General features: G+C 44.0%; 1 protein-coding gene across 1 annotated transcript in view; it reads right to left on the bottom strand.

Moving 5' to 3' along the window:
* The window catches only part of LOC138249575 (protocadherin-9-like), a 1,035,193-nt gene that overhangs the window by 975,357 nt on the left and 45,033 nt on the right, over positions 1-14,803 (bottom strand). The window contains exon 2 of the mRNA XM_069203521.1: positions 1,154-1,355. Within this exon, the coding sequence (XP_069059622.1) occupies positions 1,154-1,355 (202 nt within the window). The remainder of the gene's footprint in view (positions 1-1,153; positions 1,356-14,803) is intronic.

Below are 14,803 nucleotides of genomic sequence, written 5' to 3'. Positions count from 1 at the left end.
AGCTACTAACCCGCCAGTTGAGCTGAAATGGCACCGACCATGTGCCACTCCAGCTAGCCAGTATGCCACGCTTACTGCTGCCCGTTTCACTGACACCGGGCTGCTGAAATGGCAGAGGAGACCTAGCACACCCCAGTTTAGTAAAACGAGCTCCACTCACCCAGATTCTCACGCACCATGAAAACAGATGGCCTCAAAGCAGGCCCGGAATGTGGGTGATAACGAGTATGAGAAGGCCCGGCTTTGGTGCTCCCTGGTCGCTGTAGCTGCACTGTAGGGTAAAAACATCCTGAGATGGGGGTGGGGGGCTTTTTTCTACGATATGACGCATCCAAGTTTTCATTTAAAGTGATATGGTAAGTCGCTGCAGAGTTAAGTGCCATTATAACTAAAGACGCTCTTTACCTTCACGGAACTCCCTTGTGACTAGCAATGTGTTTATTATGTTCAGCGGGTAGTTCATTATGCTATACGTTTTATTAGCACTATTAATCAAACATATTATCGGCTCGCCAGCATAACCATTCCACTCGCGTGTCTGCAGGTTACAGTTTAGATCAGAGTCTGACGGTTCCTTAAATGTTGTGTTTATGTCGTCAAACGATAACACGAATGTGTTAGCAACATGTTCTCGGCGTTTAAAGTTAATACACATTGGACCGTTTTTAATCTATTATAATTAATACCACAATCTACTTTCTATCGGATTTAACTTTTTTACTCAACAGTTGGTAAACAGTGATCCGGTGAATGCCAATGTTTTAAATGCTCTCCTTCCCTTCCAATTTCCTTGGTGACGTTTTAGCTTTTCTAAGTATTCCTTTGGTTTGGGAATTGCTCATGGATTTGAGATTTGCTCAATCGCAGCAGTTGCCAGTCATTTCATTTTGACCATCAATGCAGAGAACTGTTCTGTATATCTGACCTTCGAAATTCCTTCTAATTTATCCCATGCATACGTGTTGCCTGCAGTGACATTTATTTTGCCATATAATTCTCCTTGTGATGTACCAACCACAATAAACAGGTATTGGCGCTATAAAAATAATGCAAGCAAGGACATTAAATCACAGGCCTATCACCACTGATGTTATAAACCACTCCTGAGGTCAAAATACACGCAGTATTACGAGTGATGTGGAAGCAGACTTACCAGAGTTGGGGTCAGAGTTGCCATCCGCTTCAGTCCGCTTGTCCGGTGAGGCCTGGTCGTAGAATTCGTCCTGCGGCGGAACCAGAGGGAGAGGGTGTGAGATCAGGGTTCCACTGCCCACAGGCTCGTGGTCTCCGAGACCACTATCACTGCAGCTTTCCTGGGAGCCATCGGGGAGGTGGAATGTAACACGGCGCTGGGACTACAAAGAAGAGCACAGGATACGGTTGTTAGTGCTCTTCCGTTAATGGCTCAATTTCATTAATTATAGGTTCTAGTAAGGACTATTATAATTTACATCAACCAAGGGGAAATGGCACTGGATTGTGCAAAGGGGGCTGTGGAAGGGCGTCAGAGACCCTGATGTAAATAGGACAATGGTCCCCCGTTTCCTGATTTGGTGGAAAAAACTATCATAATTTGGGTGCAGTGAGCCAATTTTAGCCCTGGGCCTCGGTGCAACTGCACCCCCTGCACTATTGATAACAACGCCCATGTGGGGATTTTAAGGCCATTGTTGATATTAAAATACAAGTCCATGGACAGCTTGTAAACTAGGCTTCCATGATTAGGTACTTAAGTTTATATTTTTCCTTCCCCACACATTTAAAGGGGAGAGCATAGTTGGGCATCACACTGAATTGTGGGAGCTGTCAAAGGCTTGACAAGAAAGCCAGCAGTGAATTTGCATTTCATCCACAGTTGAACCAAGCAAATATCAAGCACTTAAGAGTAAAAAAAGGGGGGAAAAACCATGTTTTAAATGTACTTCTGAGTCCATATAAACCAACACTGTATTTACAATTTAGAAATACAAAATGAATAGGAAAACAGCTGCATGCACTCTTGTCACACCAAACATTTGCATCTAGTTACTCGAGCAGGAATTTATTCACAGTTAGATCATTCATTTACACACAAGAATTAGACTGGGCTGCACAGGAGCTGAAAAAATATCTTAACCGTTATATGCAGTAGTCCCACCAGTAAATTCGCTCTTGTAATAGCCTGAAGGCAGTATTTTTCAATTGATGACCACAGCTCTAGCATTTCCCTACCACGGCCTCTTGAATAATACAAACATCGTATTAACATTTGACAGCATAAGATCTATTGAAGAGAGCAGTCCTGCGCGCGTAAATCGAGGGCCAGGCGCGCGCTTAAAAATAGATTTAGCGATTTCAAGCAATCGTCTCTCCCATTTCCCTCTGGCTAATAACTGCCTTTGTCACAACTTCTGCAATTGGTGATCTGCTGAATTAATTAGTCCTATCGTTACTGGCCGAAAGGCATGCATTTTATATTTATATTTTCCGGGGTTTATTGCTTACTATGCTTATTTGAGTGATTCATGAATTGGAAAATCCCAGCAGATTCCTGTGCAGGCAGGCGTGAAAGGCAGCGGTATATCTTCCACAGAGACTTTTTCACGAACCCAAGACATATCATTTTTTGCATATTTTTCACATTCGAAAAGCACATATTGTAATGTTGTTTTGCTGACACTTTCTGCACGTTTGCACATATTTACCTGCTATGCCTTTTTCAGTGCTCATCGGAGCGATTGGACATGGGAAGTTATTTCCTATCAATAAACGGCGGTGTCACTCCGATAAGTTGCTCATTTTTTCATTTTTGCATGCTTGTCTTTGTCGTGTTTTGCCATGGAATCATAGCAATATCGCTCTCTTTCAGGCACTCCTCGTGTGTTCTAGCTTTGATGGATAATGGAGCATGAGAGAGCAACTGACAATTTAACTCATAAACTGTTGAAATTGATGAATATTTCAGGTCTTGGTGCAATACCAGATCAAAACAAGCGGTAGTGGCATAAGGCCATTCCGTAATGCTAAATGCAGATTTGCAGTCCCAGCACCTGTGTGTTCCTTTTCACGCCTTATCATACAAGCAATTGTGACTACCTTTGGCCCTCGCACATTTTTTTCAGAACATACACAAGGACCAATAGTGCTCATAAAATAGTGCACAAAGGACCACACCCATAGGCTGATAGACATCTTGTGGCCCTATTCCAAAGCATGTACAGAGTTCCTTGGCACAGAACCAAGGGTCAGATGTACGAAACTTTTTGCATGCCGCAAACAGCGAATTTAGCTGTTTGCGACATGCAAAAAGCACATCGCGATGCTCATTCCCATTTTGCGAGTCAGTAACCTGATTACCGACTCGCAAAATGGGAATGAGAGTCGCAAATAGGAAGGGGTGTCTTACGGACCACTGCCTGCTCTGAAAAAATGAAACAAAAACATTTCATTTTTTCGTTTGTATTGCAACTCGTTTTCCTTTAAGGAAAACAGGCTGCAATACAAAAAAAAAAAAACTGCTTTATTTAAAAGCAGTCACAGACATGGTGGTCTGCTGTCTCCAGCAGGCCACCATCCTTGTGAGTGCTGCAAATCGCAAGGGGGTCGCAAATTGCGACCCACCTCATAAATATTAATGAGGTGGGTCTTTGCGACCCCCTTGCGATTCGCAGATGGTGTCAGGGACACCATCCTGCATCCGGATTTGCGAGTCGCAAATTGCGAGTCGCAAATTCGGAATTTGCTACATCTGGCCCTAAGCACTGTATATTGGGTTTGCAGACCCCTTCTGTACCAGAGAACTCTTCATTACCTACTGTGAGTGAGTTCACACAAGGGAAGGTGCGGTGAAAGATTTTAAACAGGCTCTGGACCGCTCTTCAAGGTGGCTAATCTTGCACAGCTTGATTGAGCAGCAGGTATCACCTACAACCTGTTGAGGGTTTGCATATGATAGAGTTTTGCAGGGTCACATAAAAAAAGAATGTTCTGTCAACATGTTGGGGTACTGTTATTTAGCACTCCTGTCTGCTCTGTGCGGACATTTGTGATACCCCCTGTGTTCTCCACAGAGTGGGAAAATATGCAAACATCAGCAAACATATGTATAGTGTGGGCAAGCAATCCCCACCCAGTTCTACGGGAACCCCTGAGATCCCCGAAGACTCCTCAGGGGGGTCCATGACTGCTTAGAAAATAAAATAATGTTATAATCGATTAATAAAGTGAATTTAAATAAACTGGCTAAATATACAATAAAAAACTTTAAAACATTCTGGAGGTGTCCAGGAAATTGAAATTGGATGCTGAATATTACATTAGTGTCCTCACTTTGATTTGTGGGAGCTGTGCAGGTGCATCATGCAGAATATAGTATGGGCAATGTGTGGCTTCAATTGAATTTAGAAAAGCTCCAACCTTCCTATTAAAGTTAGCTCTTATTTATATTTGTTTGCAAATTAAATAAAATGTGCTATCATTTGTGCATGTTTTTGATGAATGCTTGTTTCTGTACTCTGTGCATTGTTTTGCAGTTCAGACCATCAACAATGCTTAGTCCGGGGTCCCAGCTTCCAGTAATGACTCTGTGGGGGGATCTTCAGATTTCAATAAGGATTCAGTGGGGGTCCCCGGGTTCCAGTAATGATAAAGGGGGGGTTCATAGACCACAAAAGGTTAAGAACCACCGATGTGGGCCATAGGCCATAGGCCTTGTATTTGTTTTTGTGCTATTGTGATGTTCATTTATAGATATCACAAGTATGATGTCAGAAATACGGCTGCTACTATAACTCGTCTAGCAGTGCTACTACTACTCCTCTTGCTACAACTACTACTACTGCTACTACCACTACCACTACTTCTACCACTAATATTAATAATAATTATAATAATAAAAATAATAGTCTTTATTATTGTTAGAGGAGGGAAGGTGTAAGGAGTGATGAAGACTGGAGATTTTAACAACAAAATAGATGTTCTGCACTCTTGATTAACAAAAGGCAGAGATAAAGGACATTTTCATTTTGAGAGAATTGGTGAAAAGTAAAACAGACTCTTGCAGAAAAGATGAGTGTCTTCAAACTATCAGAAACTTCGGTCTAGCTCCCCAAACATTGACCACCCAGTTGATGGGAAAAAATAACTAATGCCACGTAGAGGTGCAAAAGCTGGTAGGATGGCTCAGCGAGTGGAACATATGTAGCTGTCATATGTGGTTATGCAGAGGTTACAAGTAAGAATACCAGCATAGCTGACCTAGCCTTGTATCTATCGAAATGTTGGTAAATGGAATACCATAAATTTAGAGTAAAGTTAGAAATCGAGTTATCAAAATAGGATGGGGTGCCCCTCCAACTTAATCAAAGCAATCTGGTTAGGTCAGAACTCAGTTCTGAGAGAATCTGGGCTCGATTATGAGTTTGATGGACGTGAGCACCTGTCCGCCAAACTCCTGACTGGGTGGTTGCCACCGTGCTGGCGACCTCCCCACCAGACTCATTAAGACTTTCCTTCTGGGCTGACCAGTGGAAGCCACGGTTCCTCCAGTCAGCCGAGCAGGAAAGTGGCAGCAGCATTGTTGTCAGCTCCTAATTGAGCCCATGGCAATGCTGTCACCTGCAGGGGGCACCAGCACCCTCATAATGCCTACTGTCTGACAGCTTTTTCATGTTGATGAAACTGCCCTTGGCTTTATGAAGTACAGGTAGAAATTGATGGAAACAAATTTGGTACTGAAGATCATTTGCTGCATTTGCGGACACTAGGGATGTTACATGGGATGGAAGAGAGCATGTGTCCCCTCAGTAATAATGTACCTAGTATCACAAGAGTGAAATTAAAGAAAAATAAATCCAAATCCATCACAGAAAGGTTCCCCTGAATAATTACAGTAAGCCTGTTCTGTCCTCTTGTTGTTTCCCTTGCTTCTTGTCACCCTGACGTCCATTCTTCCAGAAATGGACAGGATGCAACTCCTTCCTTCCACTCGTCATTAACCCGTTAAATGCGGGCGTCGGCCACTGGCCGACGCCCACACACCCTCCCTGGTGCGGGTCACGACCAGTGGCCGACACCAGGAAGGGCATTAATAAATCCTCGGGTGCGTCGCACCCGAGGATTTATTTTTTATTTTTTTTCCCCCCCCGGGAGACACGGAAGCTACCGTGTCTCCCCCCGCCCCCCACCCGCCCCTTTGTGACGTCAGCGCGCCGCGAGGCGCGCTGACGTTGCAAAGGTGTTTTCCCCATGAAAGCAGGAAGCAGCCTTGCGGCCGCTTCCTGCTTTCATGGGGAAAACGGCCTTTTTCACGTTCGGGAAGGCCTCGTAAGAAAGGGGAGAGTCTCCCCTTTCTTACGAGGCCTTCCTGAAAGTGTTTCCTGGCCCCCGGTCGCAGCTGTGCTGCGATCGGGGGCCAGGAAACACTTTCAGGTTTCCTGGCTCCCCCGATCGCAGCACAGCTGCGATCGGGGGGGTCAGGAAACATTTTGAAAAGGCCTCGTAAGAAAGGGGAGACTCTCCCCTTTCTTACGAGGCCTTCTGAAACTGTTTCTGGCCCCCGATCGCAGCACAGCTGCGATCGGGGGCCAGAAACAGTTTCAGAAGGCCTCGTAAGAAAGGGGAGAGTCTCCCCTTTCTTATGAGGCCTTCTGAAACGGTTTCCTGGCCCCCGATCGCAGCACAGCTGCGATCGGGGGCCAGGAAACCCCACTAGACACCAGGGATTTCACTTTTGGGGGGCAGCCCCCCCCCGGAAAACGGGCCGCCCCCCCCGGATAATTTTCCTAAAAAAATAAAAAGGTAGGTGCCCCCTGGGGAGGGGGGGCGGCGCGATCGCGCCCCCCCCCCCCAGGGGATTTAAAAAAAATAAAAAAAAAATAAAATAAAATAAAATAAAATGAAATGACAGGGGGTCGCCCGTGGGCAGGGTGACCCCCTGTGGGGGCAATTGTTTTTTTTAGATGTTGTAGGGTTTCCCTGGGGGCCATTTTGGCCCCCAAGGAAACCATACAACAACTAAAAAAAAATATGTATATATCTATATATATATATATCTATGTAGATAGATATATCTAGGTACATGGATATATCTATAGATATATCTATGTAGATATATATTTATATATATATATATATATAGGTAGATCTGTATCAAAGAGATTTATAAAGCGCGCTACTCACCTGTGAGGGTCTCAAGGCGCTGGGGGGGGGACGGGGGGGAGGGAAAGGGGCTAGGAGGTTCACTGTTCAAAAAGCCAGGTTTTGAGGCCCTTCCTGAAAAGAAGTAGGTTTTGGGTCTTGCGAATGTGGGTTGTGAGTGCGTTCCATGTTTTGGGTGCAATGTAGGAGAAGGATCTGCCCCGGTGGTGGTGTGTTTGATGCGGGGGTCAGAGGCGAGAGAGAGGTCAGCTGAACGGACGTTTCGTGTGGGGGTGTGGAAGGTGACTCTCGTTGAGGTAGGCAGGGCCTGTGTTGTGGAGTGATTTGTGTGTGAGGATGAGGATCTTGAAGGTGATCCTTTTGTCAATGGGGAGCCAGTGGAGGGATTTGAGGTGTGGAGAGATGTGTTAGTGTCGGTGGAGGTCGAGGATGAGTCGTGCTGCTGAGTTCTGGATGCGTGTAGTTTGCACTTGAGTTTTAGAGTGGTGCCGGCGTAGAGGGCGTTTCTGTAATCAAGCCTGCTGCTGATGAGTGCGTGAGTGACAGTTTTTCTGGTCTCTGTGGGGATCCATTTGAATGTTTTTCAGTATACGGAGTTTGTTGAAGCATGAGGAGGTAAGAGCGTTGATTTGTTGGGTCATAGAGAGGGAGGAGTCTAGGATGATGCTGAGGTTGCGTGCGTAGTTGGCGGGGGTGGGTGCAGGGCCTAGCGTGGTGGGCCACCATGGGGGGTCCCAGGTTTTTTTGGTGAGGGCCAAAGCGGATTATTTCGGTTTTGCTTGAGTTGAGTTTCAGGTGGTTGGCTGTCATATATACATCACTTTTGTCAATATGTGTGTGGTTTCCCTGGGGGGAAAAGGGTCCGACTTGTCTAGTGGCAGTTTTAGTGCCATAAAGAAGCGCAGAAGGTTTATATGCCTACTGCAAAGAGCACATCTGTATTTTATGTAAATAGCTGAGTACATTAGTAAAGTCTATGGAGAGATGAAGGGCACTTTTGCTGGGTGGTAATGAGGGAATCCGAGGAGGAGGGAGTGGGAGCACCAATAATGATTGTTGGACTGGGCGCAGGAGGTGCTAAAGACTGTGACGAATGGTATGTGACAAGGTGTTTTTTGAGTGTCTTGAAAGTACGTGCTGATTGAGGGAAGAAGCGCAGGTAAGGTGGCCTCTACTGTTGCACGTATCTCACACACACCATCGATTTTGTGACTGTCTACGTAGGCTAGTGTTTTAGAGCAACAGTTTAGCCAATAGCAGAGATGGCATCTTGATGGATGACTGCTGCCTGCACTCGGGTTATAGAGGACCGCTCTGACATAGGATCAGAGACTGAGACATCAGATACTGAGGCAGCATCTGAGGGATAGGACAATGGCGCAGACTCTGGGAGTGATTTTTCAGTCAGAGGAGTCCCATTCGAAAACTCCTCTTCCAGTACATTATGAGGGAGGTGATGAGGACAGTCCTGCTGTCCCTTCGCAAGCTGTTCGTGCAACTGGGTAATAGTGGGTTAGGCCAACCCAGAGAGCAGGTGAATGCGGCGGCAAGCAGAGAGAGAGTGCTCTCTTGGGAGCTCACCAATTTAGTTCAGCCCCAAATTCCACCACCCAAATCATATTGTGGAGACATCAAAATTGTCTATGGCAAAACAAACTGGTTTTGTAAGGCAGGCACCTGTGTTTTTGGTCCTGGATTCGGCGGCCATATAGAGAAACACACTAAACCCAAACATTTCTGGAAACTAGACATTCGGGGGAGTCCACAGAGGTGTGACTTGTGTGGATTCCCCAAAGTTTTCTTACCCAGAATACCCTGCAAAGCTGAAATGTTGAGAAAAAACTCTATTTTTCTCGCATTTCTGTCACACAAACTACAGGAATATGCTGGGATCCACAACATTCCTACCACCCAGTGACTCCTCACCTGTCCTGATAAAAACACTACCCCACTTGAGTGCCTACACCTAGTGCCTGTGTCAGGAATGGATCACCCCAGGGTCAACAGCTGCCTCACGTAAGGACCAACATTGACCGTTGTGTGATCTATTCCTATCGCAGGCACCAGGCCTAACCACACAAGTGAGGTATCATATTTATCGGGAGACTTGGGGGAACGCTGGGTGGAAGGAAATTTGTGGCTCCCCTCAGATTCCAGAACTTTCTGTCACCGAAATGTGTGGAAAACGTGGTATTTTAGCCACATTTTGAGGTTTGCAAAGGATTCTGGGTAACAGAACCTGGTCCGAGCCCCACAAGTCACCTCATCTTGGATTCCCCTGGGTTTCTAGTTTACAAAAATGTGCTGGTTTGCTAGGTTTCCCCAGGTGCCGGCTGAGCTAGAGGCCAAAATCCACAGGTAGGCACTGTTTTCTATGAAAAAATGTGATGTGTCCACGTTCTGTTTTGGGGCATTTCCTGTCGCGGGCGCTAGGCCTACCCACACAAGTGAGGTATCATTTTTATCGGGAGACTTAGGGGAACGCCGGGTGGAAGGAAATTTGTGGCTCCTCTCAGATTCCAGAACTTTCTGTCACCGAAATGTGAGGAAAACTTGTTTTTTTAGCCACTTTTTGAGGTTTGCAAAGGATTGTGGGTAACAGAACCTGGTCCGAGCCCCGCGAGTCACCCCTCCTTGTATTGCCCTAGGTCTCTAGTTTTCAGAAATGCACAGGTTTGGTAGGTTTCCCTAGGTGCCGGCTGAGCTAGAGGCCAAAATCTACAGGTAGGCACTTCTCAAAAAACACCTCTGTTTTCTTCCAAAAATTTTGATGTGTCCACGTTGCGCTTTGGGGCGTTTCCTGTCGCGGGCGCTAGGCCTACCCACACAAGTGAGGTATCATTTTTATCGGGAGACTTGGGGGAACGCCGGGTGGAAGGAAATTTGTGGCTCCTCTCAGATTCCAGAACTTTCTGTCACCGAAATCTGAGGAAAACTTGTTTTTTTAGCCACTTTTTGAGGTTTGCAAAGGATTCTGGGTAACAGAACCTGGTCCGAGCCCCGCGAGTCACCCCTCCTTGGATTGCCCTAGGTCTCTAGTTTTCAGAAATGCACAGGTTTGGTAGGTTTCCCTAGGTGCCGGCTGAGCTAGAGGCCAAAATCTACAGGTAGGCACTTCTCAAAAAACACCTCTGTTTTCTTCCAAAAATTTTGATGTGTCCACGTTGCGCTTTGGGGCGTTTCCTGTCGCGGGCGCTAGGCCTACCCACACAAGTGAGGTATCATTTTTATCGGGAGACTTGGGGGAACGCCGGGTGGAAGGAAATTTGTGGCTCCTCTCAGATTCCAGAACTTTCTGTCACCGAAATCTGAGGAAAACTTGTTTTTTTAGCCACTTTTTGAGGTTTGCAAAGGATTCTGGGTAACAGAACCTGGTCCGAGCCCCGCAAGTCACCCCTCCTTGGATTCCCCTAGGTCTCTAGTTTTCAGAAATGCACAGGTTTGGTAGGTTTCCCTATGTGCCGGCTGAGCTAGAGGCCAAAATCTACAGGTAGGCACTTTGGAAAAAACAGCTGTGTTTTCTATAAAAAAAATAGGATGTGTCCATGTTGTGTTTTGGGGCATTTCCTGTCGCGGGCACTAGGCCTACCCACACAAGTGAGGTATCATTTTTATCGGGAGACTTGGGGGAACACAGAATAGCAAAACAAGTGTTATTGCCCCTTATCTTTCTCTACATTTTTTCCTTCCAAATATAAGAGAGTGTGTAAAAAAGACGTCTATTTGAGAAATGCTCTGCAATTCACATGCTAGTATGGGCACCTCGGAATTCAGCGATGTGCAAATAACCACTGCTCCTCAAAACCTTATCTTGATCCCATTTTGGAAATGCAAAGGTTTTCTTGATACCTCTTTTTCACTCTTCATATTTCAGCAAATGAATTGCTGTATACCCAGTATAGAATGAAAACCAACTGCAGGGTGCAGCTTATTTATTGGCTCTGGGTACCTAGGGTTCTTGATGAACCTACAAGCCCTTTATATCCCTGCAACCAGAAGAGTCCAGCAGACAAAACGGTATATTGCTTTCAGAAATCTGACATCGCAGGAAAAAGTTACAGAGTAAAACATAAAGAAAAATGGCTGTTGTTTTCAGCTCAATTTCAATATTTTTTTATTTCAGCTGTTATTTTCTGTAGGAAAACCTTGTAGGATCTACACAAATGACCCCTTGCTGAATTCAGAATTTTGTCTAGTTTTCAGAAATGTTTAGCATTCCGGGATCCAGCATTGGTTTCACACCCATTCCTGTCACTAACTGGAAGGAGGCTGAAAGCACCAAATATAGTAGAAATGGGGTATGTCCCAGTAAAATGCCAAATTTGTGTTGAAAAATTCGGTTTTCTGATTCAAGTCTGCCCGTTCCTGAAAGGTGGGAAGATAGTGATTTCAGCACCAGAAACCCTTGGTTGATGGCATTTTCAGGGAAAAAACCACAAGCCTTCTTCGGCAGCCCTTTTTTCCCATTTTTTTGGAAAAAACAAAATTTTCACTGTATTTTGGCTATTTTCTTGGTCTCCTCCAGGGGAAACCACCAACTCTGGGTACCATTAGAATCCCTAGGATGTTGGAAAAAAAGGACGCAAATTTGGCGTGGTTAGCTTATGTGGACAAAAAGTTATGAAGCCCTAAGCGCGAACTACCCCAAATAGCCAAAAAAGGGCTCAGCACTGGGGGGGAAAAGGCCCAGCAGCTAAGAGGTTAAGACTCTAGTAAAGAATGTGTTATATTTTCATCTCTGCCTACAGTTTTCCCCTGTCCTTTCAGTAGGATATTTCTGGCATATGATTGATTTCCTTGTCTGATACATTCATGTTTCTGCTATGCCCTTTTGTACTCAAAGATCAGTTAACTGATTGCGGAATAAATAAGCCTAAAAACATAATCCACCATCAGTGTATGTGTTCTTTTTTTCAACACCTATCCTGTAGTAGTATTTGTTTACAAATCATTTTACACTTTCCCCACTATTCATTTTCATAGTTTTGAAGGTAAGGATACATGTTTTCCCCTTTCTCACTTGAGGAATGAACTGTGTGTGAATCAATTAAAATGACAATCTCTTGTAAGCACTGTTGATAACGTAATATTGGTGTGAACGGTTTATATTGTCCTGTTTGTTTAAATTGTACCTAAACAATAGCAATCTTCTCTTATTTATTACCACAAATACAATTTAGTTTAGCTGGTGTGTAAGTAAAAATATCATCAAAACTGCAGTAACATTATACTAGTTAAGGGAAGTCTCAGAAAGACCTGAATAGATGCAACAACCCCCATATAAATGCTTTAATGATTCACAGACTAATAATGTCTTTCTAAGCCAGTGTGGTTCCAAAGCGATATTTTTTTTTATACCGAGAGACTAGAGATGTGGTACTATACATTATTAATCAATATATGACGGTCTATTTAAAACGACCTAACTTCCATGGTTTTCTATTGCCTACACTCCACAATATACTATCAATGTCCGTCTCACTCGTTGTGTAGTCTCTGCGCTGCTTCTGTTCAGTTCAAGTCGCACAAAAACCTGTTCAGACTTTTTGAAAGAACATATATTATACTGTGCCCAGACCATAAACTCTGTATGCCTGTCTGCGATGAACACTACTGTGCAGATTAATTAATTTGCAGGGACAACCCCTGTCCTTGAACGCAAGTCGCTCCCTGGGACAGGTTTGTAGCTCTCTTGGCTAGATGCACCAACAAAATTTGGTGAATACCCACAATTTCACAGATTTGTGGTGTTCACAAAAAATCTAACGATAAAGTCCCGTTCTGAAAACATTCATAAATGTACGATTTGGGAATAAATGTATATTGAGGTTTTGACTAGTTACGAATATCGCATAGTTAATAATGAGGAATAAGGGAATGAGCTCATTCACAAGAAAGCATATTTCAGCATGAAGTAAAAAAGAAAACTATATAGGCACTTTTGTGTTACTGTTCTGCATGCATAATTGTACTGCTGATACACGTCCATGTGTAGAAATGTTTGTACATGTGAGTAGTCCTGGGAACCTTCGGTAGTAGGGAGCTTCTGGGAGTACTTTGGGAATTATTTAAGAATTCAAATAAAGTTGGAGGTTTACTACATACAGAGGCATGAGAACAAGGGAACATAATTCTGTTTTTTCCCTACATGTTTATTGGATTGATCCCGTAGTGTCAGATAGAGGATTATACTTGCGCTTTCTGCCTCTCGCCGTTTTAACCAAAGTTATTCCATCTTTTTATGAAGTGTGCTTTCATCTGTGTTAACCTGCAGTTCTCACTGATGCTACATTTTAATCATGACTGCTCTAGCAATATTATATAAAGATGCTTTGAAAGATACACATTCAGAAGAACAATTTGGGCCCCATTCTCAGCTCCAACAGCTGCATGTAAATCACACAACCTTCTTGTTAAGTGTACTGGTTGCTACACACGCCCCTCCACATGATCCAAACGCAGGTATTCATAAATGGAAGCGATTCAAAGGCCACAATAGTTCTCATTGGCTCCTCTTTAGGAAGTTTGGTCTACATCAAGTTTTAATCCTTCTAAGTATATTGAGAAATTCAAGAACAAATAGGCTGGGTACAAAGCACAAGTAACTTAAGACACCAGTCAGTCACAAAGTAACATTGAAAAAAACCTGAAACTCTTTCTGAAAGTGGGTGACAGTTCATGTCCTGCAAGTAAAGGCGTAGCCCTTTCAGGCTAGCACAGCCTCCAAAGTGTGCTAGCCTCTCTCAAGGGACACTGACCAATAAGGGAGAACTGGAGTGCAGAACTCTCCCAGGTGAGTGTTGTTAAAAACTTACACTGAAACAAGACGTATCGTGATTTGTAGAAGGCTTTATGGATAAGGTTCACAATTATTTTTCTTAGCACATCTTGACCCACCAAGAGACCGTGCAAGCTTTTTTTTTTTTTTTTCGGAGTACAAGAGCTTTCCAGACTACAAAAATGTGGATTATTTTTACTTAAAAATCTACTAGTCCAATATAAAAACCATTAAAGTGTTCAATTTCCGGGGCACACTGTTGCATGAGAAGCGGTGTTAATGTAAGAAGGATTTTTCCTGTTTGAAGCAAAACATGAAAACAGAATGAACAAATGCCTTAATCTGAAATTGAAAAGGAAGATTCTGATCTCCATATATATACACATATATACATACATACTCACAGCATGAGGTAACTATAACATGCACTCACACCATGCACAGTTTTTCCTTCAATAATTTAACTTCTAATGTTTCATTGATATTTTTATTGATGTTATAAAAGTTGTCATGAGTGCTGTAATATCGGGGTAATTAGCAGTGCATGGCACGAGTTATAGTTACCTTGGGCTGCGAGTTATAGTTACTTGAAATAACACAAACTATAACTGCTGAATTTCCCTTGTTTTGTGTGAGTAAATTCAGAACTTAACTGTAACATCCCTGTAATTTTTGGATTTTTAAGTGAATTTCTACGTTTTTTTAACAAAAAATAATTTTCATTACTATACATGCCTTTGGCCATGCGCTGCAGGGGTTTGCCCCAGGGCCTGAAGCCACCCCTCTGTGACCACCCAACCCTGCGCTGTGCATGGCCTTTGCATGTGCGCGGTGGTGGTTGGCCGTAGTTCCTGGCCTGCGCCCAGCCCTGCTCGCCTAACCACCCAA

The sequence above is a fragment of the Pleurodeles waltl genome, chromosome 8 (assembly GCF_031143425.1).
Source record: "Pleurodeles waltl isolate 20211129_DDA chromosome 8, aPleWal1.hap1.20221129, whole genome shotgun sequence".
Classification (NCBI taxonomy): domain Eukaryota; kingdom Metazoa; phylum Chordata; class Amphibia; order Caudata; family Salamandridae; genus Pleurodeles; species Pleurodeles waltl.
This window is presented reverse-complemented; position numbering and strand designations above follow the sequence as displayed.